Below are 26,856 nucleotides of genomic sequence, written 5' to 3' on the forward strand. Positions count from 1 at the left end.
GCACAGATGAGTCCCAATTGTATACTTCGATAAATCATTCAGATGTAAATTGTGGAACTCTTATCTACCTCTACTCATTCAGGCAAAGACTTAAAAATCCTCATAACCATTTCCCATTACCTCGGCAATCACTTTTTGGTCGGAAATGTGATCAATAAGATTACTGACATCCTCTTCTCCCACTACATATCCTTTTCCAATGTCATAACCAAACCTTAGCTGTTTACTAATCTGCTTGTTGAGGAGAAGTATGAACTTTGGAATCAGAATCTGAAAGACAGAACACAGGAATGATGCATGTCAAAACGCCATTTAATTGATGTTTGATATGTGTGATTCACCTACAAGCAGAGTAAAACCCCAAAGTGCTGCTCAGGCTCCATGAGTTGGAATGAGTAACCAGGAAGGTCAATAGTACCTAAGGTGAGGAGGTGCTGGTGGGAGCTGAGCAGAATAGCCCCAGNTTTTTTGATGTTGAATTCAAGAAACGTAAGCTCATCCCAGACTTGATGTCTGACTAGGCTGTCAGAACAGCAGTGGTACTGAACTTGAGGGTGAAAACTGACAGATAGAGTTGTGGGTCATCTGAGTACATATGAATGTATATAAGATGTGTAAAGATATAAGAAAACAATTTACTTAGTTTATCACTTAGCTCCTCTTAAATCAAACAAGTTTGGGCTGCTTTTAGGAGGAAACAATATGTTTGTTAGGCCTTAAAAACATGTACAATGTACCTCTTTATGTCTGCTTTGAACCCTTTGGTTTTGATTTAATTAACTTGGCTTTCACTACCTGCCATATCATATCATGAAGCTTCACTCTCACCTTTAAAAGCCGGAGTACCCTAGCAAGACGAACTAATCTGAAGATTCGGACAGTTCGGATCATGTGCACAGTGCGTTCAAAGAGCTGGTCAAGGATGATGTCTGCTGTTGCCAGCACAATGATAAATATGTCAAATTGGTTCCAATGATCGAAGATATAGGCTTTACGCACCGCTAAAATCTGCAAGAATTATGAACAATAAAATAATTATTTATCAAAAAGCATTCTATCCTGTTAAACATCCCTCCCATAAGAAATATTGAGCCTGATTTTAAACTACATTTTTCAATGAAAATCTGTATACAATTTGGAAGCAAAGTAAACTACAAAGTAACAAATGCAATTAACTCCAATTTTAATCTGGACATACAATGGATCACAAGAACATAAGGACATAAGAATTTGCAAGGCAAAGAAAGACCAGGGTCCATCCAGTTTGCCTTCCAACATGCTGGTAGTCGCATGACATGTCGTGTCCCAAACTAAATATTGTATCCAGAGATATTATTTCCTAACAGAAATGTATCTAATTTGTTCTTGAAACAATTGATACTTTCTGCTTCCACCGTCACCCTCAGGAGTCTGTTCCATAAGTTTACTACTCGCTCACTGAAGTAGTGTTTCCACAAATTTGTTCTGAATTTACCCCTTCAATCACAGGCCGTGTCTTCTGGTACTACTGTTCAGTACAAGATAAAACAGCTTGTCATGGTCTATGTTATCTAGTGCCTTTAGAATCTTAAAAAACATAATCATATCACCTCCCAAACTTCTCTTCTTCAGCATGAACATAGTCCAGTCCCTCCATCATTTCAATCATTTTGATTATCATCTTGATATCAAATATATTCAAGAAAAATGCATTTCATACAAACTAATCATCTTGTCTTCAGTTGCAATTCAGTTCAGACTGCAATTTGCCGCATATTGACAAGTTTAGATTTAATTTAGGAATTTTTCTTTTTAAAAAATGAACCAACATATTGGTAATGGTTCTGTGTAAAGAACCAAGTAGGCACTGGAACTGCACCAGTTTTACATACCTTCAATACTGCCACCAGTACATACACAAAGACAAACACGTAATTTATGAGTTTCAGCTCTCTCTCATGTTCTGTGCTCAGATCCGGAATGTATTCCAATATGATGGGAAAACATTAAGTATTATTACTATGTAGACAAAACAGTCAAAAGAATTGGTGAACACCACATAGTAGGAAAGCTTCAATAATCTGTTTCTGTAAAAAAAAAGAAACACATTCTTTAGAATATAATAATAATTACATTTGGTATAGCGCCTTTCATGTCAGAAGGATGTTTCAAAGTCCTTCATAGTATATACTATAAAGGGGAGTGACTATGTATTTTGCGGCAGTCAATTGGGAAGACGTCCCAAGAATATCCTCTGTATTCATTACAGTTAATGGATGTCCAGGGGATGGTGAAGAGGCAGATTTCCATCTTTGGAACTACCATCAATCTATCAAACTCAAGAATCCCCCGAAACCATGATATGAAGAGATCGAGGTAAACGCTAGTTCTGTGCCCCCCTCCAGTCCAAGGTGCTATTGCTGATTCACTTTTCTGCTTCATCAATGGAACTTATTGAGATAAATATGCCTTTGAGGTTCTTCCCACATAGTCCTTGATAAAAGCTAATGCCGCATTGATAAAGTTAAATGAGCAGTATAAAGTTTAGCCCCCCGGGAGCGATTATATTCTCCAGAGCTGACTAAAAGAAACAGTTTTGTAGGTATCAGAGTAACAGCTAGCCAAATAATAATACTAATAATCCTTACAATTATAATACTAATAATTCTTAGAATTGATTCCCAACATCCACTTGAATTACAAGGCAGATGGGACCTAAATTTGATGATTCAATCATCTAGTCATAGATGTAAAAAGTACTTCAAATTATGAAAAATAATTGCCTACTTACTTTGATGGTTTATATTTTTCTACTTTGACGTTGTACACCCAGTCCTCTAGTTTCTGCCTCACATTGAAAAACAATCCTTTGATTTCCCAGTGCTTTTTCACATCTAATACTGTCATAAACCTAGACCAGGCAAAGAGAAAATCACTACACACTGTTCATTTTTCTTCTTGTTGATTTGAAAAACTATTCTTCATATTGCAGCTGTGAGATATGGCTGCTTTTTTTAAAAAAAACAAATTGAAATCATTTTCCATAAGATTAAAATTAAGCACGGCTGGAACTCACTCGGAAAATAAAACATTTGCTTCCTTTCTGAGAAAACTTGTTAAAAAACGAAACTGAGTCTCAGCCGGTAAATGTGATTTACTTCCAGCGCTTTGGAGCATAGATCCCATGTGCTGGCCATGACTTCTGTTAATTTCCTGTTAGTGACTCTGTGTCACTATTAGGGAATTGTATTGTGATCCACTGTTTCTTTGATACCTGTATGACCAGTCATCAAACATACCCCATTTCAGCAGGTAATGTAGTCAAATAGTTACAGTCCTAGAGCGTTGCACTCTCAACTATGAGTATTCAGATGGTAACTTATTAGTCCTATCATCTTGTGAGAGAGAAAAAAAACAAAGAGGTCTCTTGCTTGACATTTTTTCCTTGCCATTTTCAATTGCAGACACATATCACCTGTTCTGAAATACTCTTAAAGTCTCAGGAGATCATTTCATGTGATGATAAATGTCATTCCTCCCATTCCATACCATTTGATGATGAACATCTGTACTGATCAATTGTGCTTGAACATGAGGTTGAAAATACTGTCTCACGATAAAAGAACCTAGCTGAACTTGTTTTTATTCAATCCTGAAAGTACAGACGATTTAGATACAAGATTATTTGACTTAGACTGTGAGTGCAGAAATTTCCTGCAGTATGCCCTTACCTTCCAGAATCAATGGTGCTCTCGGTGATACTGATCAGAGTTCGTGCTGCCTGTCGATTAAGCATTCCAGCACTGTACTGCCGCCAGTAACTAGTCTATGTATAAAGGCAATAAAACCAAAAAAGTTACAAATATCTATAATTTAAAACTCAAAGAGCCAGTAAAGTGTCAAGTTCCATCTTATAAGGGTATAAACCCTCAAACATCTAGTCCCTTGGGACCCCCGCCAGCACACACCCCCACCCACCCCCCCAACATGAAAGGTACTATATAAATGCAATTTGTTGTTGGTGGATGTTGTTTTTGAATAAAAAAAAGATCTGATTAGTATCAGGACTAAGCATAGGGCATCAACATGGAGAACCTCGAGGTTAGTATGTCTTTAAAAGATCTTTGATGTTAATGATACAGTATTGATGCATCATCCCTTTTACTCTCTTCTTATTCTCTGAGAACTGAAGAAACAAATAAGGTAATGCACAGAAAGATTACCCAACTGATAATATGGATTTCATTATTCAAATTAATGCATCCACTGCTCACAGTAAAAGTCAGGCACGTATCAGTGTCAGGTGAGTAAGCTCACAAAATGCAACTTCTCTTCAAATTAATTTGAAACTCTGGAGCCAGAATGTTGCCCATGTGATCTTTTCTACTCCTCTGTACAAAGGTGACATATCCTGCTACTATGTTTGTTTATATTTTAAGAGAAAAGAGGAAACATCTGGAATTTTCAATATAAAATCGAATTGATTCATTTGAAAAAAAATCAAACTTTTTTTCTGAATTTGCTAAATGATAGCAAATTGGGCAGGGTCGGGAGAGGGAATTTAAAAAAATGTAGAAGTACCATGGCCAAATGGCCTTATTCTGTGCGAAAAATGCCTGTTTCTAGTAGGAATATTTCTAGATATTTACTGGTTCATTTACCCACCAATGAATACTGTCCAACTTGCTTGTGAAAAATTTTGACTTGGGCAAGATACTGGAAAACTACTTCTGCTGAGAAGTTTTAACCTACTTTGAGTCACTCCCTTCAGGAAAGGGCAAGTGCAGTAAATCACAGGAAGAATTAGAAAATAAAAATAGCACTTCATGAAGTCTGACCTTTTGTGCTTTTAAAACGCGTATCCTAGCTTCTTCCATCATATCATCTATCTCACGAAGCGAGGGTTCCCAAGCAATGCCCTTCTCACAATCGGGGCATCGAGCTGCTCTTGCATTCGTCAAATGCTCATCAATATTAACCTGAAAATATTAAGAGGACGGGTACCAAAGTTCTTGTAATATGTTGCAAGGCTTAGTATTACTTAATGTACATCACATTGAGTGTTTTATTACTTCCACTCAACACAAATGGTCATTAAATAAAATACTCTTTTAAGACTTGGTGAGTCTGTATCCATAGCTGCTTCAGCTACAGTTTCAACTGTATATTGTGATCTTTTGTGTTTGTTGTAATGGAAAACAAAAGTAGGTGAAAACAAAAAGTAAAAAACTGCAAAGAGCATTTAAATGTTGAAAAAAAACACAAAATGGGAGCAGTGAGTAAAAAACTGATAAACACAACTTAGTAATGTTTACTATATTTGAATGAAACTTTGGAACACTCTTCCTTCCCCATCTTATTCGACTGTGCTTATGGTCACCTCCCCCTCTCCCAGACGTCATGCTCTGACACTGTAAGGGTTCTGGGCCCCTACCTTGCGTGAGGAGTGATATATAAATGCAAGGAGTCCTGTAGCTCAGTGGTTAGAGCACTCGCTTTGCAAGTGAGAGACCTGAGTTCAATTCCAGGCAGGTCAGGGCGAAACCTTGGGCAAGTTTCCTTACTCCACACAGAGCCTAATAATAATCCCTCCAAAACCAAAAACAATAATAAATTGGTCATTTTCAATCTACGACTGTTTGTGGGACATTGTTGTGCGCAATTGACTGCCGCGTTCGCCCACAAATATACAGTCAATTCACTTTACAGTGTGTTCTGTGAAGCGCTTTGGGACGTCCTCCCGACGTGAAAAGCGCTATATCAAATGCGAGGATTATTATTATTATTATTCGCCAGAGGGGCCAACCAGGCTTGGAGTGTGACCGACCACCGTCTCCCAGGGGCTGAAGTTTCCAGCAACGTTGCTCCACTGCTGCGATTAAATGCAAGGATTATTATTATTATAAGTTGTTGTCGTTGTTGTTGAACTACTCAGCAGTTCATACTAACAACAAGGCTGTTCATCTTTAGAACTTCCTATTTTCTAAGAGTATATATAGTAGGGGATTGCTTACGTCATCATGAGATGTCTTGTATGGATCTTCAATCTGCACTACTCTTTCTGCCATTATCCAGTTAGCATCTGCTAGGAATCTATCCATTTTCAGCAAAGAGAAAGTGTTATTCTGACTCTCTTTGATACGTTGAATTGCACTATACATTGCCATGCGTTTAGGAATTGGTATATCACTAAGACCTTGAAAAGAAACAAAATATTACTAATATTATAACCTTTATGATATTATTCTCATGCAACACATATATCATTAGTAGAAGAGCTGCCTGTGTTATTAACATTAGTGGATTTTCAATTGGAGGTGCATGAGTGGGTGTGGGCAGGACAGTGGTGGCAATGTAGTGATCATATATTTGGAGACAAACACAGCAGCCAATTTGCACATAGCGATGCCCCACAAACAGTCATGAAGTGAATGTCTTGGTTGGATGTCAATCCCTTCTTGATTCTTGGGCATATGAGAGTGGGTGAAGGTCAACATTTTGTAAAATAGTTCCACCTGGCTCCACAATACATCTCGTAACTTAATACTTCTCATAGAAATGTTAACAAATGTTAACACCAAGATGAATTCGAAGAGGTACATCAGATATGTTATTATGTTCACTATATTAAATGCAGTATTGTTACACTGTAAATTCTCACAATAGGTGCTAGACATAGAATTCTTAAAACCTGTTTTGCAATGTCCAAGTGGGGCCCAAGTTGATGATGAACTTTGGCAACATAGTATCAGGCATTTAAATCATTGCGGGAATTATTTTTAAAAAACATAAAAAACAGTGAAATCTCACTGGCTTTTAAAAAATATAATGATAGACAGAGGAAATTGACATTGTCTTTACAGAATGATTTTTGTGGAAAGATTACACTGATATAATGACACATAGTAACATCACTCCATTGCCAGCATCACCTAAAAGGATAGGAATCTGTGATTCCCTCAGTCCAAGGTATATAGGATTTAATAACTGAATAACTGTAACTCAGGTAGAATATTTATTCTATATATTACCCAACAGATTGACAATCCATCCCATCGTGGTCCCATTGATTAACAGCGTCAGCACTACAGTTCCTGACACATGCAGCAGGATCTAGAAATAGAAGTCATTACAATGATGATAACAACAACAATAATAATCCTTGCATTTGTTCTAGAACCATTCATATTGGAAGGACATCTTAAAGCACGTCACAGGGTTTACCATGAAGTGAAGTGACTGTGTATTTTCTGGGTGAATGAGTAGCCCAATTGAGAGCAGCAATGTGCCACAAACAGCCATGAAACGAGTGATCAATTTCTGAGAAGCCACTTTTTCTCAGAATAACCACAAATGATAAAAACATTGTTCCTCTGTCATATCCACAAGGTTACGTTTTTAATATGATATATTTACCACTTGAATACCTCCTCAAACAAATAGTGTGCCAAGAGTGCTCGTGGCATCACTGTTCCTTAAGACCATCCTCTTCCTCCACAGCAAGATTATTGGCTTATATGCCAATAATCCAACAAAACTGTTTTCTAAACCAACACCTTCAATGTAACAATCTGAATGATATGTTTTTGGAATTGTATGGATAGTTTACAACTGAATGAATGCAGTGCAATCATTATTGCTGTCCTTACCTTGTTCCTGACATTCTCTTCATCAAGACCTTCTAACTGGTAAGCCATGAGAGCAAGACTCAAAGTGAAAGCCCCCTTTGTGCCACTCCAGATACAAACAGCCGCCCAGCGCCAGTTAAAACCATATCCCATACGGGATAGTAATGGTGACATTGCTACAATCAGCACCAACCTACAAAAGAGTAGAGGAAGGGTAACAGAGTAAGAAAATCTGGAGTAAGTAAGGGTCAGTTAGCCATCAATCTCTCTCCTTTTATCTCCATTCCTGATATAGGAAATATATCAAATTGATACAGGGTAGTCCTATTATTAAACAGTCATCTGGGTCCAATATCTCATTGGCTGTGTAATGCTGGAATGTAAAAAAACGCTTAAGGTTCATAATAAACAAATCTGGGTTGCAGAACAAAGCAGAAAAGTTAATATAAAAGAGAGATAACTGAGAATTGAAGAGAGTGGGAGAAAACGTGAAATGAGAATGGATGAGGAGAGATGAAGTGAAGGAGATATATTCGACAAGGTGATATGAGATAGATGGAACAAATAGAGCCTCAGGACACTAAGAATTTTCGCAAAAAAGGGTAAAATACTAAATTAAAGTAAAAACAAAAGTAATTGGGACATGTCAAGTACTTACCCTTTTCATTTAAATCACAACAAGTTATAATTATTATAGTGAGAACATGGACACAAAGCTTACCGTACAGTGTTTAGTCCAAAGTAGAGCACAATGATAAAAAATCCATCATTGATAGACATATGTTCTAGAGATCTCTGTGATATCACAACTCCAACAATCATGAAAATAAGTGTATTACCCAGATATGTCAGCATTTCCCAGAAGCTACAAAATAATTGAAAATCCAATATGTTACATTAGAAATATATTACTGCAGCAAACAATAGATTTACTGCATAATTATACTCAGTGACTTTTCTGTGACATAGATCGAAGAACTTGCAATTTATAGCAAATCATTGCACTTTACAATATATCCTGTGAAGCACCTTGAGACATCCTCCCGAAGTGAAAGGCTTACAGGATTATTATTATTATTAAGTATTTTTGCAGGCAATCACGGCAGTCATCTTGGCACAGCGAGGTCCCACAAACAGCCTGCGGCAAACTGAGCCAAGTTGACATGCTGCATGTGACCATTAAACAACAACTGCAACAAAATTATATTTGTATAGTGCCTTTCACATCAGGAGGACGTCCCAAGGCACTGGACAATGAGTATTTTGGACTTGAGCTGGGGGTTGGGATCGGGGAGGGTGGCGGACAGGAGGGGGAAGGAGGGTGATCGAAGGCACGGTTGACGAGGAGGATTTTGAGCTGGGTCTTGAAAGAGGCAAGGGAGGGGGCGAGGCAGAATGATTGCAGGATGGAATTCCAGAATGGCTGAAGGCCTGCCCGCCAATGGTGGGACCGGCGAGGCGGGGGACGTGAAGCAGGCCAGAGGCCACTGAGCGGATGGAGCAGGCAGTTTGGTACGGGGTTAGAAGGTCGCAGAGGTAAAGGGGAGCAAGGCCATGGAGGGAATATTAAATACTCTATACTTTACATTTCTTCCAGTTATGAATTCTGTTCTATTACTCACCGTAACAGGAACACTTCAATCTCTGGGCTAAAACTCACTGTGTCCATAAAAAGACCCATAAAGGTAACAGATATGACACCAGACATACCAATCCATTCACCTGAAAATTAAGCAAACCCAGAAACAATTCAAACATTAGTTCTTCACTTTCAGGTGTAAATCCGTCANTTTTTTCAAATAATTTATATAGTATGAGTATTTTAATGCAACCAATGAATCAGAGAATCAAAAGCCTCCCCTTCCATATTCAAAGAACTCCAATTTTGAAGCTGAATTTATGTTCATAAATCTGACAAGCAAATCATAGTACCGAATACAGTAACTGATTCCAGTTCAGTTACTTCATCCCAGTATGCTCCAGTACTAGAGGTGAGGTTGAACACAACAATCCAGAATTCAAACCACAATACCATGATAAACACTAAAATTGCTTCATGCTGTAATGGGGAGATGATATTGGTATTCTGAAAAGACGAGATTCAAATAGTCCTTTACTATGTATCCATACGTTAATCCATACATACAGTATCCATGTGAGATATAACAAGTGTTTTTTACTTAAACACATTTGCTGTACCAGAATGGGGCCTGCTATTCTCTTTTCTAATAAGTTAATGGAGAAAGATTAAAAAATACCAACAGACAAATATTAAGATTACATACCTTGTAAGATCTTCATTCATCAAATGGAAAGGCATCCTCCACACATTATTAGGTTTGGGGCACAGTTGACTAAAAGTCATGAGGACAATTTAAGATGTAGTGATGCTTGCAACATCAATCATGTGACCTCTCCAACTCTTGTATATTGTAAGTAGATCATTAAGAGGTAATCGTTTATTTTACTACAACTTACAAAAAGGAGAAGAAACCCAAGGGGCCCAGGAGGATTAACGGATGGGCGTGTGAAGAATGGCTTTCCATTCAATGAATGAATCAGATTTTACAAGTCCTATTTCTTCTTCTTCACTCCTGGCATACTACACACCCCACCGGAATTTGACGAAGTAGTGAGGACCTTAATCATGAAGGGAACTAATGTGGCTGTACTGGGGTGTTTTACTAAAGGGAGTATAGAATTACAGAAGGCAAATGGAATAATGCCAAAGCTATTTTGCTGCAAGGAAATAAAATGCAGGAAGACAAAAATGTAAATATAATTTTAAATTCGAGCAGTGATAGTGATTATGGTAAAGAAATTTACGTGGAAAGTATTCTGACCAGCAAACTTACCAATACACTTACCACAGCTTCACAGCAATAATGCAACAGAATGTCAGAGGTGAGGGTGAAGGTGGGCGGGTGGGTAGAGAGAGGGAAAAAATTAACACCTCACTGCTAGAACATGGGAGTGGGAGAGGTCACATGCATGATGTCACTGATGTTGCAATATCTTAATGGGATTTCATCATGAATTATTCCACAGCAAGAATATGTCAACCATGCCCAGAATTCAACAGTGTGCAGAGGATGCCTGGAATAAAGAAGGCAGTAATAAATAAAACAAATTTCAACATTGTTAGGCAACACAAAATACCTGCTTGCCACAACAAGAGAAAAAGAACCAACGGCCTGTCACAAAGGCTGTGATACAACAGCACAAAGAAGATCCAAAACGCTTTGCATTTATACAGCACTTTTCACCCCAGGAGGACATCTCAAAGTGCTTCACGCTCCTGGCTGAGCATTTGAGCCAGGAGGAGGGTGGGAGGGGAAAGATTACTGAAAACGGGGTCAAAGAGACAAGTCTTACCGTGGGCTTTTAACACGGGGAGGGAGAGAGCGAGTCGGCGGGACTCCAGGATGGAGTTCCAGAAAGTAAAGCAGAATGGCTTAAAGCTCACCCACCAATTTGGGCTGGATCAGGCGTGGGGACGTGAAGCCGGCCAGTATTCACTGAGTGAAGGAAGTGGTTGGGTCGGTAGGGTTGTGGAAGGTTGCAGAGGTAGGGTGGGGCTAGGCTAAAGGTGAGAACGAGGATCTTAACAACCCGAGGAACAAAGACTGGCCAATGATCACAAAGTCATGGGTGAACCCCGGATATTATATATTAACTATGGAATTCCCTTAATTCCCTTTTCTCCATCCTACCTCTACAATCTCCTCCAGTTTACTCTGCCGTGCACTGACTCCTCTCTTTAATCTCGGGCCTCTTGCAAGTTCCTCAGCCCCTTCACCCTACCATGGGCGGCTGACCTTTTAGCCATGAAGCCCCACTCTCTGCAACTTCCTTCCAAAACCCCTCTGCCCGAAACCCTCTCTCGCAGTCTTTAAACCTTTCTAAAAACCCACCTCTTTGACAAATGCATGTAAAGTATCAACATCTTCAAGGTCACAAAGATAAAACATCAAAACAAGCTTGATAATAAATTATTTAATTAGTGTTTGAACTTTGACTGAACAACAACAACAGCAATCCTTATTGAGATGTCTCAAAATGCCAAATATTTAAACTTTACGAAGCGATGCAGACTTACCAACATAGAATGTGACATAAGTAATTCCCAAACTGATAGTTATCTCTGTTAAACCATCATTGAATATATAGGTCAGACATAACATGGTGATTTTGGCCATTAGATATCCATATATTGGGCTGACAAGCACCTTCAAAATCAGTTTTGTACCAAGCTCAGTTGCTATGTAAAAAAAAACAAGTGTTTAGCAGCTCTATTTTGCAATAATAAACAGTGAATTCTCAAAAACATTTCCATAAGACTATAAGACCATAAGACTCAGGAGCAGGAGTAGGCCATTCGGCCCCTCGAGCCTGCCCCGCCATTTAATAAGATCATGGCTGATCTTCTAACCTAATTCCATTTACCCGCCCTATCCCCATATCCCTTAATCACTCTATCCTTCCAAATTGTTTGATTTGAAGAAGTTTCTGTTACAGTTCAATCAGATATCTCTACTAATTGGGATCAGCCCTGTTGTAGATGTTAAAACAATGTGGATATCAGCTGTGTCTGTGTGTGTATGGGCGGGTGTGAATGTAGGCGTGGGTGTGCATGGGTAGGTGTGTGTGTGTGTGTGTGTGTGTATGTGTGTGTGTAGTGTGGGTGTTCTTGGATAGGTGGGTGTGGGTGTAGGTATGTGTGCGTGTGGCTTGTATGGTGGATCTCTCCACCAAACACACCAGTTCATAGTTAAGAAAAATTGCTAACCTGTTTTATACACAAATAAGAATATTGTTTAGCATCATAGTAACCCAATGCAGATAAGCTGACATGTGTATATGTGTTGTCTAAATGTACCTTTATTTTTGGCAAGCATGATGTAAAACATCAAGCATAAGAATGGCCAATTTCAAGTATTTGCTAGCTAGCAGGTAAGTAAAATACTGGATAATCTAGTTGTAATGCACCAACCCTCTGGAGCTCCATCCTGCTGTCTTTTGCCTTTCCTCCTGCTGCCCCACCTTCAAAACCCATCTTAAGATCTATCTTTTCAACCATGCTTTCGTCCAACTCCGCCCTCCCACCCTCTCCATTTTTCTCCACTGTGTGACAATCTAACAAGTGCTTTGAGACATCCTCACAATGTGCAAGGCGCTATATAAATGCAAATTTTACTGGAGGTATGCTCTAACTTATTTTCAAAAATGATAGCATTCATCTACAAATCACATTTCTTCCTTAATCATTCATGTAATAATAATCCTTAATTTGATATAGCATCTTTCACATTGGGAGGCTGTCTCAAAGCACTTGTTAGAATTCACTGTAAAGTGTTGTGTCTGTGTATTTTTGTAGGTGAACTTTGCAGCCAATTTGCTGGCCAGCAATGTCTCTTAAACAGCCATGAAATTAATGAACAGTTTTATCTTGTGAATTGTAGGAGGAGAAACTCCCTTCTCTTTTCAAATAGTGTCTTGCAATCTATAAGGTCTGATGAACAGCAGACGGGATCTCGGTGTAAAAAGTTTCATGTGAAGGACACGTAACCAACAATGCAATCCTTCTCTTTTCGAGTAGTGCCCCTGCAAACGCATAAAAGGGGCTTCGGTTTAATATCTCATCTGAAGGACCAAAGCCGCTCAAACCTCTGTCAGTACTTTCTCAAAGACTATATTTTATTTGTTGTTTTCAGTTCATGGAGAGGGTGTTTCTCTATAATGACAAACAGAATACCACAAATAGCTGACATAACTGGTCCGCTATCCTGGTGAATCAGCACTGAAAACTGCTGGTTAAGAAAAAATAGATTTGGAGAACTATGCTAAGCAGAGTCTAAGATAGTTGGGAAAATTTTGGAGTAAAGGCTTTGGACCAAACCAACATACCCAAGTTGGAGAAATAGGCTGATGTTCATCTTCAAACCTGACAATGATTAAAGACGTGTTTTACATTATGTTGATTGTTTTACATTCTGCATGATGTAAAAATGCTAAGTTGAAAGCTAGGAATTTAAGTACAATTGAAGACAATAAAAGAAGGTAAAACGTTGTACCATCAACATGAAACGGATCCAGAGAAAGATCTCGAAAGACTTCAAATGCAACAATAGAAGTGCCATCATTTAGCAACGACTCCCCTTCAATTATTAGAGTAAGAGCCTTGGAGGCACCTGGAGTAAAGCACATATTCACACGTTTCAAATCTCTACAGTGCTGTTTAATATCTTAGTGGATTAAGTCTGTATCAACTGCAGAAATAAACTAATACTGTACCTGTGAAAACTAAAAAAAATCCCTTGAGAGTGTGGTCACTGACTCATAGGTTTACTTTCTCAATCCCATATAAAATGAGGCATCTTTTATCAAGATTGAATAGCCCTAGCATATCTATTTGTTCTGCTTTGATCATCCATGGGGACCATACTGTTGCTCTTCTCTACAACTCTAAAAATAGATGTACAGAAAGAGACGTACATTCACGCTAACACGGAGAATGAAATTAAACATTCAGGCTCCAAGGTTCTTGGTTTTAAGTTTTAACATATATTCCTCTTGTAAAATTGTCCAACAAAGTAAAAATAAAACTACAAGAACGTGTTTTGCAGTGTCATTTTGGTAATGTCTCTGACTTGAATGAAACCTGAACGAGTTTACTGTTGGTGGAATGGATTGTCAAGATTTTGCTAGTACTCTCCATTCTTAAAGCGCTCCGAGACGCTAACCTGCATAATGGGCGCAATATAAATGTAAGTTATTATTGTTATATTTTAACTGGAGATCAAAGGTTAAAAGACACAAGTGGAACTCGTTTCAAAGAAATCTAAAATGAAGGTGAAGAAGTTCTACTGTACCTAGATTCCTAAGGAGAGCGACGGCTGTAATAGGATCAGTGCAGCCAAGAATACACCCAAACATCATGCCAATGTACCAGTTCCAGTTGAATGTGTAAATTTTAACAGCCATTAGAGCAATCATTGCACTACTCAGAATCAAGCCGGGACCAGCCAAAATCACCACCTGTCAAGAATTTAGCCAATATAAAATTATAAAAGTGTTCTTAGTAAGTAAGTTAACCACATTTAGTATCAAACTATATTTTGTAACATCCCTATTTAATACTTACTGTATGCTCTCCTAGCTGGATAAACCCATCACCAAGGCCACAACAGAAGGGAGCAGGTTCAATTTCTGGTCTGTTTCTATTCATCCAATTTTGAACATTACTATTGGCTTCAATGGGGCCAAAAAAAATAGCCAGAGCTCCTAGTTCTAATTCATATCCAGTGAATGCTGAAATGTTGCTGTGTGGATCTCGACTTAGAGCTAGTTTGTGCTTGGCTTTATTATTACGGAATAGCTTGAAATGCTCACTGTCAAATCAGATACTAGTCAGCGGGTGACCAGCTCCCTGTGGAACTTTTTCAGAAGAAAGAAATGGGTCTTCCTTAAACAGATTATTCTCCATAAACCTCAAGATTAAGCCACCGGACAAAACAAATATAAATTTCACTTTGGATGTTTTGTTAAGAGAACAATCTCCAGGTGACTTTATTTCCTATGCAAATATTACTGCACTGCATTGACCTTAAACATTTGCCCATGAAAGAAGAAATAATATGATTCACATATGAAGGAAATTGAATTTCAAACCAACCTAATTTTAAAGGTTTGAAAACAGTTCAAGGGATAAGATAGATGGGTGTTCAGTACATTGAGGATTATCTACATGAAGAACAAGGACGTTCTACAAGGTTGCAAAGGAGACTAGATTATAAATTTGTATTGTGGGTTTGATGAGGCTCATAAAGTGATCTATTGAAGTCATTTTTAATGTATTTGATTTGAGGTCATTGATACAAATTCAAACGTATGTATTTTTAATGTACTGTTAATTTAAACACTAAAATTGTCATTGAAAAAATACTACACTGCCAATTAAAGGAGTTCAAAAAATAAAAGAGCTAGAAGTAACACTTACCTGTGAAAGTGATTTCAAAAATATATGAGATTCAATTTCAAAGGCACTGCTGAAAATCAAAACTGGCATGAAGGCATGAATAAGCAACAGTGGATTGATGTTTGCCATGGTTTCTGTGTAAATGTGAACCTGCAAAATTAAACAAAAAAGACAAAGCCTTTTAAGAATGAATATACAAAGAATAGATCATATTACATATGTTAAACAAGAGGACTGCAACATGTAACACAAGTTGTGAAACTGGTTCCACAATATAGAGGAACATTTAATGTTTAGCTGTTAATAATTGAGTAAGTCTGAAATCCAATTGCTTGTGAAAGACCTTGTGCTAATGTTAAATCTAATAAATATCAATACTTTAGGTCTACAACAATATAATGGAAAATAAAATACTCCCCACATGGCAAGGGTTGAATGTGCGAGACAGAGAGTGGATCAATGAACAAAATACTTCATATCTGATCTTCTCTTCCTGCACCAAGCCACCTTTAGTAGGTCTTTTTATGTGGAATGAGTAATAGGAAGGATTTCTTGCCACCTATACCCAGGTTTCCTATCATTTGAGGAACAACAATATGCATTTATAAAAACTTTTCATGAAGGATAAGATATCAAAATGCTTTCACAGATGGTGCCAAACACCAAGCAGCGAGGGAGGGGTCATTTTTGGATTAAGAGTCCTACCTTTCTATACTTGAGACTTAACGCTCCTATAATGACACCAACCATACAAACAACTATAGTATAGGGCAGTTTTATTCTCTTCAAGAGACATCTTAGAAAAGCTGTAAAATAAAGCAGAAACATAATTTCAAAGAATCATAATAAATAACATCTTGTATATATTGTCTTTCACATCTTGGGGAGTGTTTCAAAGATGAGGCCAGACGTAGCAGGGGATGGGGAATGAGGGAAGTGACCATAGGCACAGTCAAAAAGGTAGTATTTAAATGACTTTTGAAGATACAATAGCGTGAGGATGAGGCAGAAAGATTGAGGAAAACAGCTCCAGTGGGTGAGGCATAGTGCTGAAAGGCTCAAATAACAATAATAATCCTTGCATTTGCTAAAATGCCTTATCACATCTTCAAGACCTCTCAAAGAGCTTCACAGAATATATTGTATAGTCTGTGGGCGAATCGTGGCCACCAATTGCGCACAAACAGTCAAGGATTCAGTAACCAAATTATTATTATTATTATTATTTTTTATATTTTTTTGGAACGGATTATTACTCCCGGAAAAGCCATCCGCCAATCGACTAACAACCAGATTCCTGCTTATTGATAGTTGAACAGACGTGTGTGGAGGAAGGAAACTAGCACAACATTTCACCCTGCCCGGGAATTGAACCCAGATCCTCTTGCTTGTGAGGCGAGTGCTTTAACCACTAAGCTACAGGACTCCACGAATGCTGATGGTTGGCAAGGAACATGCAAAAGGCCTGAGTTTGGTGACTGGAGAGGGTGATCAAGAATGAGACTGGAGAAAATGACAGGGAGTTGCAAAGGCATGAGGGATTTGTTAATTAGAATGAGGATCTTGAAAGCAAGCCTGGTCAAGACAGTGGTGATGAACATTTAAAGTTTCATATGAGGAAGGATGCAGGCAGCAAAGGTTTGGACGAGCTGGAGCCTGCGGAGGATGGAGCTGGGGAACGATGCTGTCAGTTCTAAAACAATTTGGGGAGGCTTAGTAACTTATAAAATATAATTTTGTTTTGTACTATGTCAGTTTTAATAATTTTTCTTTGTGTTATATTTTTCTGTAAAAAAATCTTTTTAAATATTCAATGTGCTGGACATAATAATTTACAGAATTTAAGACAGGTTCCTTTTTATCACTGTTATTATAGATATATTGTGTCTTAAGTGAGCTTTGACTATTATATATAAAGTACATGTGGCAGACCATAATTTTAATTTTAAACAAATTACTTGTTATGTCAACGGAACTAATTATCCAATAAAAAGGAAAAACATGTATCCGATCTCAAAAATAAGGAACTCAAATGGTCTTTTTACATGCAATATCCAAACAACAGACTTCTTTAATGGAGATACGAGATACTGTGTCAGACTCCACCTCTGTGAAGAGCGCTATTATAAATGCAAGTTGTTGTTGTATGTGGCCATGGCCAAACATAAAAGATTCAAACATATCTACAGCCATCAAGGAACCATCAGTGAACCAAGGAATGGATTGAATTGTGGATAAATGCAAAGCAACATTTATTAGATCAAGAAACTATATTTAAACAATCTTCCGCAGCGTACGTGGAAAGAGAGAAGAATTGACATAATTAATGAACATTTTGATCCAAATTAAAGCCGTTTCCAAGAGTGCTAATAAGATAATAGAATTTCACTTGATAGCAATTGCACCGCTGCTCCATGTCCCCTGCCCCGACATCGGTGGCCCGCTTTCAACCTTTTTGGCCCCACTCTGGCAATCCATCCCAAACTCCCTCCCTCCCTCCCTCCCTCCCTCAACTCCCTCCCATTCAGGGACCTACCTCTTTAACTGCGCCTTCAGTCCCTTTTCCCCTCCGCCCCACCCCTGGCTCAGGTGCGCGGCCAGAATTGGTAAGTGCCTTGGGATGTCCTCCTGGTGTGAAAGGCACTATATAAATGGATCTTTTATTTGTATTGATTGGTGGTTCCCCCCAACCCACCCACCCCCCACCCCCAAAAAAAAAGACTACGTGCGGCCTCTGGAATATTTGGGACACGTGTGCGTGCGACCGCCAGGAAGGTGGAAGGTGAACCAGACGGATCTTAGCCTTTTCTCGTCGAGCATTTCTTATGTTCTTATGTAATATCAAGTGAATGAAGGGGATGTCAAGTCAACGAAGTGACTCAGGAGAAACGTGGGGTGGTGGTGGGGTGGGGGGGGGGGGGGGGGAGTGAGGGGGGGGGGGGTGAAGGGGGGAGGGAGAGGTTTCACTACACAAACACAGCAGTGAGGCCTCTGCTCCCCCGCCCGACGCTGATGGTTTTACCTCCTAAGAGGAAGGTCCCGAAGATGAAGAAGATGATGTGGGGCAGGTCCTCGTCGATGATCGTCAGTTGGTTCACGTTCGACGACCGATTCATCCCGGTCCAATTCCGTCTGTTGGGTTGCGACTTTTCTTGTAACGGCCCGAACACGGTCTGCCCCGAGGGGGTCATTTGGAAAGCCGCCTTATTTTCTCTCCCCCCCCCCCCCCCCCCCTTCCCTTGGCTCCCGGGAGGCCGTTTCCCCCTCCCCGCCAGCCACGTGCTCCGAACGCGCCAGGCATTTGAATGGCCAACGGAATCGGCGCGAGGAGCCGCGCGCCCGCCCAACCCGCCCAACCCGCCCCAACCAGGGCCGGAGATTAACAGCGGGGCTCTTTTTTTTATAGCCCAAAGACCACCCCCACCCGCCCCCGAAGTAGCCCGACATCATACTATTTATTTATTTGTTTGTTTGTTTGTTTGTTTATTTGTTTATTTGTTTATTTATTTATGGGCAACAGTTGGCCATCGCTTTCGAAAAAGGTGTCCGAGAAGCCCGTCGAGAGGAAGCAACAAGAAGAAGAAGAAGAAGAAAAAAAAATCGATCGGATCGGATAAACCCTCTTATTATTTGATTGTCAGAAATCCCCAACGTGTCCCAGGGCCACGGGTGGGACTTCACGGGGACTCTGGACCCGACCCCCTCCTGTGAACGGGGACTCCCCCTCTCTCTCGCGGTCAAAGTATCTGAGGGCGAAGTATCTCCTTCACGGGGACCCACTCAAGTTGCCTGACTCTTCTCATTCTGCACTTGGTGACACCGACCGTGCTGCTGAGACACCTTAAAATCAATTTGTTCTTTGCACTTTCCTCTCCGCCGCCTTGTGGTTGAGTTGTGTTGGATCGCAGCAGTGGAGCAACGTTGCTGGAAACTTCAGCCCCTGGGAGATTCGGTGGTCCGTCACACTCCAAGCCTGGTTGGCCCCTCTGGCGAATAATAATAATAATAATAATCCTCGCATTTGATATAGCGCTTTTCACGTCGGGAGGACGTCCCAAAGCGCTTCACAGAACACACTGTAAAGTGAATTGACTATATTTGTGGGCGAACACGGCAGCCAATTGCATACAGCAATGTCCCACAAACAGTCGTAGATTGAAAATGACCAATTTATTATTGTTTTTGGTTTTGGAGGGATTATTATTAGGCTCTGTGTGGAGTAAGGAAACTTGCCCAAGGTTTCGCCCTCTGCCTGGAATTGAACTCAGGTCTCTCACTTGCAAAGCGAGTGCTCTAACCACTGAGCTACAGGACTCCAATTGGTGGAGAATTGGTGTTAGCGGAACCAATGATTGTTCAAAAAGAAAATATCTATGTATTTGGGTCGAATATTTTACCTAAGTACAGTCCAGCCTCTATTATACATGCTCGCTTTGCAATTTACTACTTCCATGTTTAATTTAATAATAATAATCCTTACATTTGATGTGGTACATTGACTCAAAGCGCTTCACGTGAGTTACTGTTGGAGTAATGACTGTGTAGCGACTGCATGTTATAAGTGAACATGAGAGCCGATTTGGGCTCTGCAATGTCCCCCAAACAGTCATGAAGTCAATGATCACTCTTGTTTGAGGCATTGTCAGGCAGGACACCAGATCCCATGGCATCACTCTTATTAAGTGGTGATATTCTTGGCTAATTTACCAGAATTGAATGATTCCAGTCAATAGCCCCACATTGTATATCCACATCAAAGAAACACAAAGCGAATAAAAGGTGTTGCTGAAACCGAGACTCATTCCCTCATACCAAGATTTTGATCTTTGTTTCAAAATTATTATTTTCTTGGATGTTTGGGAACAAAATAAACTGATCCAATAAAGGAAGTCCATTCTGCTAAGTCACATTAGCAGACTAGTTGCAGCGAAATGTATGAACGTTATAACCCATGCAATGAATAATCCTTGCTTTTGATACAGCGCCTTTCACATTGGAAGGATGTCTCAAAGCGCTTCGCAAGCAGCCGTGAAGTGAAATTTTATCTGGAGAAATGTTAGCCAGGACATCGGTCCCAGATAAAAATGGTCATTCACTTCATGGCTGCTTATGGGAAATTGCTGTGTGCAAATTGTCTGTGTGTCCACCTACAAAATACAGTCACTTACACTTTACAGTATATTCCGTGAAGCTCTTTGAAATGTCCTTCCAACGTGAAAGGCTCCATACCAGCAGTGACATTGGGATCTTTAAAGTCCACCAGAACAAGCAGAGGGGCCTCAGTTTAATGTCTCACCCGAAGAACACCTCCAACGATGTAGTTCTGGCGTTGTAGTTGAATGTCCTCCCAGACTGGGAGCTCAAAGTGTCAAAGTGGAGCTTGAATTCACAACTTTCTAACTCAGAAGCAAGAATGCTGCCACTGAACCAGACTGACACCCTAATGTGCTACACAAGGTGCTTTAAGGCTAATGTTAGAAATTCTGATCGCCTGCTCCATCTCTGGGGATAATAGCTGACGGGATACTTCAATCAGAAGCCTTGTGTCCAGCTTGTGACAATCAGTGAAATCACTGAAACAGTGGGGGACAAAAGGCTATTATAGCAAGGGGGGAGTGCAATATTACTTTAGGAACAAATTAATAAGAGCACGGTAAGAATTATACTTTAGAAAAGGTAGTTCTCGTTTACAGGAAATCTAAAGCAGAGTTTCAGAAGGAAGATTCCTCTATATACAGTATATCAATCCGTAATATTTGTTTAAGCGAGTGGACTGGAGGTTGCCTTTAGGGCTCAGGACTGTGAGAACGTGGGTGCAGTGCATTCATCAAATGTACCTACCGGTAATTATCTGCTTCGTGTCTTCCTCCAGCCAAATGACCTAGAAGTATATTTAACTTAATTGGTGCAATTTGGTTGGAATCGGGATGGCACAGGAAATGGAGCGTGTGGCGTGAGGGCAGAGAGAGGGACCTCAAGCTCGTATAAAGAGGCGCTCTTCTCTTCCTCTCTCCTCGTCCTCCGCTCTACAGCCAGACCTCAAAACAACCAACTCAGCAAGTGTTGGAGCTCCGAGCACTCCTTTCACATCGACCTGTCAAGAGCCAAGTCAGGTATTCCAGGAAAAGACAAGGTAAGATCACCGACAACGTTGTCTTTGAAGGAAACCGGTGGATTTGTTGCTGTTTTAAATCCCCCCCTCTAAATATTTTTTCCCTTCCCCCCCCCCCCCACCCCCCGCGATTGCTTTGTACAGTGTTTCTTTCTGAGTTTATTCTTGCTTCGACTGCAGATGCCGAGGTGTGCCGCCCTCCTGTGCGTGTCCCTAGTCCTGTGCGTGGCTCTGTCTCAATGCTTCGGGCTCAGCCTGTTGGTAAGCGTCTCTCTGCGGTCCCGGTCCCGTTCCCGGTCCCATTCCCCGGGAGAACACGACAAAACTGTCTGCAATCCTGCAACCGGCGCGGCCGATCTGACCTGAAGCTTGGGTCATATTTCACTCTGAAACTTCTCGGGGAAAGTACCAGTGCCGCAATGTATAACGGTGTGATTAACAGTGGGTTTTGATGTACCAATGTAGTCCCATTGTATGTAATGTGTAAGTCTCGTTATGTATTTGGACCAGTGACCGCATTCGGAGTTCTGCTTCAAAAGAAGATGCAAAAAATGTCTTGACGGAGAGGGGGTTCTCATCACGGATTGCAAAGACTCTTAAGAGGGGGAATACAGGTTATTGGGTGAATCAGAAACAGCCCAGATTTAGCAGGTTAAGACCATTTTTTGTCTTTAAATGGCGGAGAAATGCAGAATGTTTTAAAAATTCAGTCATCACTTAACACCTGTTTTAAGAACTGCAGCTTCCAAATTTAGAGAAAACTTAGCAGATGTTCGGATCGATATCGTGCGGATACTGCTAATTGCTCAGTGCTTCATAATCTATCTGTGAAATGCAGTGACTGTATTTGTGATCCTTTTTTATATAAAGACATCTGAAGTGCTCGAAACCACGTCTTACTGCCCCAGAGGTAACAGTGCAACCAAGTGAGCCAGAGTAGAATCGAATCTACTGATGCACTGAACCATAATCTGCATTTATATTAGAGCTCTCCATGCGGGTGGCATCTCGGAGCCTTCAACAGTTGGTGGACCTTGATGCCAACCCGGGGAAAGAGGGGAGTGACCTACTCTAAAAAAAAGTCTTCAAATGTGAAGGCAAGGCTGAGGGGGGGGGGGGGGGTTCCAGGGGTGTAGTAGCACTCACGGGGAGTAAATAATAAACCTTGCATTTTTATGCAGTAGTTTTCATGTCTCGAAGTACTTCACAGGGTTTGACTAAAAGTGTAGCCGCTGTGTTATTTGTACTGGAGTGTTAGTCTGGATTGTGAACTCAAAAGCCTGACTTGGGGTTTGAATCTATAAGCTTCTGACTCCGAAGCTAAAGTCCTACCCACTGAGCCAGGAGAGATCTCCCGTGAAACGGCTAACATTTCGAATCTCTCCCTTAACAGACAAAAGAGAAGAGAGGATGGACGCTAAATAGTGCAGGATATCTACTGGGACCGCGTGAGTACTCTGCGTTTACGCACTAAATACCGTTCTCGTATTGTTTGTTTAAATTCCAGTTCTTGGTTTTCTCCTGAGTTCTAATTTGTCAAGTCGTCTGTGACAATTCTCAGACGGATCCTGATAGAACTACCAGCTACTATAGGTGTTTTTGCTGACAACCATTTATCACGGTCCTTGCTTTCAAACCTGTTCGATGCATTTGATTGAACTGCTGCATCAAAACGTAAGTGAAAAGAATCATCGCTTCTGAGAAAACCTTCCTGATTCCTTTCTCTCAAATCCCATTTTATAACGACTCTATTGATTATATGATTTAATCTGCATCGTTTACACTCGTTCTTTCCCCTCTAATATTGTCTCCTTTACTGACCTGGACTCGTGCTGGGGTATGAGACCTCCTGTATTGCCAGTAAGTGCTGGTGGACCGATCAGCGAAATCACAGTGACCTGAAATTCCACCGAGTCTAACCTCAATAGCCAATTCTGGATGATTCATGAATACCAAAAAGCTTCCATGGTCTGAGATTTGAAAGCCAGTATTTGCCTGTCAAATGCATAGGGAATTTACATGAATAAAGATCTTGATTGACTTAGTAACTGTCCTCTCTACAGACGCTGTGGACAACCATCCATCCTTCAATGAAAAGCGAGGCCTTGCTGGCAAACGGGAACTGCACCTTGAAGATGAAATTAATTCTGGTAAGAAAATAAATGTTCCGAGTGGGTCTCCCTCCTGAGATCATCCTATAATCGTATCTATATACTATAATACATGTTATTATCGTGTCTTGTTATGCCTATTGTATTGCAGCGAGCTTATTTATTTTCAGATCATTTTCTCATTTTTGACTTATTAATTTTAGGTTCTGTCCGCCGGTGCTATTTCAAGCAACTATGGTGTTTTTCTTCTGGTTTATATTCCCCCACCCCATCACCCGTTCAAATTTAACAGCTTCTTATTTCATTGTTTATGGAACATCCCTAGCGAATACTAGATGCTGCATATGCTTATATCTTATGATGATTGATTGATAGCACCTATTAATGCAGCACATCCGCAGCCTGACATTGAAATGTCAACCAAGCTGAGTAGAAGTTGCATCTTGAACCTACCCTCTGACTCAAGGGCAAGTGTGCTATTAACTGAGCCAAAACTGAACATATCTCTCACCTTGAAAAGATGTGAAAATGAAATAATAAATTCTGATTTGCTTTTTCTCCAGACAATGTGCTGCAAGCCCTCACAGACGAGAATGCTATTCGTATAGTGATTGAATTTTTAACATATTTACGCTTAAAAGGTAAAAATATTATATTTCAGACATATTTTGAGATCCAGGGATATTTGACTGTTGGATTATTTGATGTGTTTCAATCAGTCTGGGGTAGTGGAAGTTTATTTTATGAATCTAATCCTTAGTCCAAAACAAGAAAATATTCAATTTCCCAGGAAAATGCATTGTTTCTTAGCATTTATCATTTATTTATTCTGAGTATTCATCAATCTGTGAGGAAAAACTCTGTAAAGAAGGCACTGAATGTTCCCTTCTTGCTGTATCCTTGAAGGTTGGTTGCTCCATGAACTTGGCTCTATCAAACGGTATTTCTTTATTTCAGAGACTGGTGCACTTGACAACATGCCAATTCCATTCTCTTCAGATGTCCAACCATAACCATAGCCTTTCCGGAATATGAAGAAAACTGAAACAGACTGCAACCTCCTTACCAATCATTGCAATTAGATGGTTGAATATTTCAACCAATTTTCAATGTTTTTTTTTGCACATTTGCTGATTTAGGATATGTCTTGTTAAATGTCTTCAAGTTTCCATACCAAGGAAAATATGTGTTTGAAATAAAATTAAACGGCCGCAACAAAAGCATTTCACATCTTGGGAATTTCTTTTCATGTGTGAGTCTAGTGATCTCTGCAAATGCTGCACCTCTTCAGGAGTCCCTTCATCCCATTTGATCCCATCCTTCTTATCTCACCCATCCACATTACCAATTTACTATCACAGTATCAAGCTGTTTCTTAAATTTCTCATCTTGTATCCTGATTGCTACCACCCTTCCTAGTAACCACTTCCAGTTGTTGACTGTCCACTCTATAAAGAAAACATCCTGGTGTTTATCCTTAAATTGCTCTTTACAACCCTCAACCTGTGCTCTCCTGGTCCTGCAACCTTCAAATCTAATAGAATTGTCTAACAATTCTAATAGAATTTTTCGATGAGGTAATGGAGAGGGTGGATAAAGGTAGTGCAGTTGATGTAGTTTATATGGACTTTCAAAAGGCAATTGACAAAGTGCCACATGAAAGACTTGTAAGAAAGATAGAAGCCCATGGTATAAAAGGGACAGTGGCAGCATGGATCCAGAACTGTCTAGGAGACAGAAAGCAGAGAGTTGTGGTGAACGGCTGCTTTTCTGACTGGAGGGAAGTGTACAGTGGTGTTAGGACCACTGCTCTTCTTAATATACATAAATGATCTGGAATTGGGTATAGCAAGCACCATTTCCAAGTTTGCGGACGACACAAAGTTAGGTTGGGTGGTAAACAGTGAGAAGGATAGGAGCCAACTGCAGGAAGACATAGACAGAATGGTAAAATGGGCAGACACATGGCAGATGAGTTTCAATATGGAGAAATGTGAAGTAATGCATTTTGGTAGAAAGAATGAGGGGAGGCAACACAGGCTAAGTAATACAATCTTAAGGGGGGTAAAAGAACAGAGAGACCTGGGGTGCAGGTAAATGAATCCTTGAAGGTGGCAGGACAGGTAGATAAAGCTGTAAAAAGGGCATATGGAATACTAGGCTTTATAAATAGGGGCATAGAGTACAAGAGTCAGGAGGTTATGATTAACCTACATAAAACACTGGTTAGGCCTCAGTTAGAATACTGCGCCCAGTTCTGGGCACCACACTATAGGAAGGATGTTAAGGCATTGGAAAGGGTGCAGAGGAGATTTACGAGGATGGTACCAGGAATGAGGGACCTTGATTATGAGGAAAGGCTAGAGAGGTGAGGATTATTTTCATTGGAGCAGAGAAGGTTACGAGGAGACCTAATAGAGGTCTTCAAAATCATGAGGGGATTTGATAGGTTAGAAAGGGAAAAACTGTTTCCACTAGTGGGTGTGTCAGTGACTCGAGGTCACAGATTCAAAATAGTCTCTAAAAGAAGCAGAGGGGAGGTGAGAAGAAATGTTTTCATACAGCGAGTTGTTCGAATCTGGAATGCATTGCCTGAAAGGGTGGTCGAGGCTGATTCGATAACTACTTTTAAAAATGAGGTGGACGGGTATTTGAGGAGGACGGGTTTGCAGGGTTATGGGGAAAGGGCTGGGGAGTGCGATTGACATTAATTGCTCAATTCAAAGAGCCAGCACAAACTCGATGGGCTGAATGGCCTCTTTTTGTGCTGTAAGATTCTATGTATCTGAAAATGATGTCTGGGTTTACCTTTCTCAACCCCATTTGACATTGTACTCTATAAATCTATCAAAGACCATGCTATGGCCACCTCCCCCTTGCTCAGTGTCCAACTCTACCATTGTGTAATACTCTGATGCTATCTTGCATGTAGAGCTCCATATAAATGCAATTAGTTATTCTCCCTTCTGAGATGTCTCAGATGACACAGATATAAGGTAATAACCAAAAGAGCAAGTCAACTTTGCTTCTTTCCTCTGGACTACTTTA

General features: G+C 40.1%; 2 protein-coding genes across 2 annotated transcripts in view; one reads left to right on the plus strand and one right to left on the minus strand.

Moving 5' to 3' along the window:
* The window catches only part of LOC103175074 (sodium/hydrogen exchanger 10-like), a 32,845-nt gene extending 14,069 nt beyond the window's left edge, over nt 1-18,776 (minus strand). The window contains 18 exon segments of the mRNA XM_042341563.1: nt 121-270; nt 829-1,008; nt 1,872-1,984; nt 1,987-2,066; nt 2,771-2,890; nt 3,711-3,805; nt 4,818-4,958; nt 5,994-6,175; nt 7,011-7,092; nt 7,629-7,800; nt 8,329-8,472; nt 9,230-9,329; nt 11,707-11,860; nt 13,689-13,798; nt 14,480-14,645; nt 15,607-15,735; nt 16,291-16,391; nt 18,608-18,776. Of these exon segments, the coding sequence (XP_042197497.1) occupies nt 121-270; nt 829-1,008; nt 1,872-1,984; nt 1,987-2,066; nt 2,771-2,890; nt 3,711-3,805; nt 4,818-4,958; nt 5,994-6,175; nt 7,011-7,092; nt 7,629-7,800; nt 8,329-8,472; nt 9,230-9,329; nt 11,707-11,860; nt 13,689-13,798; nt 14,480-14,645; nt 15,607-15,735; nt 16,291-16,391; nt 18,608-18,776 (2,388 nt within the window).
* A 2,897-nt stretch (nt 18,777-21,673) lies between these two features.
* On the plus strand, nt 21,674-25,030 carry gal (galanin/GMAP prepropeptide). Its single transcript, NM_001292769.1, is given in 6 exon segments — nt 21,674-21,718; nt 21,878-21,958; nt 23,091-23,145; nt 23,761-23,847; nt 24,372-24,449; nt 24,766-25,030. Coding segments are annotated over 5 exon segments (357 nt in total). The 5' UTR covers nt 21,674-21,718; the 3' UTR covers nt 24,822-25,030.
* The last annotated feature ends 1,826 nt before the right edge of the window (nt 25,031-26,856 follow it).

Source organism: Callorhinchus milii, unplaced genomic scaffold (assembly GCF_018977255.1).
Source record: "Callorhinchus milii isolate IMCB2004 unplaced genomic scaffold, IMCB_Cmil_1.0 Scaffold17, whole genome shotgun sequence".
NCBI classification, from domain to species: Eukaryota; Metazoa; Chordata; class Chondrichthyes; order Chimaeriformes; family Callorhinchidae; genus Callorhinchus; species Callorhinchus milii.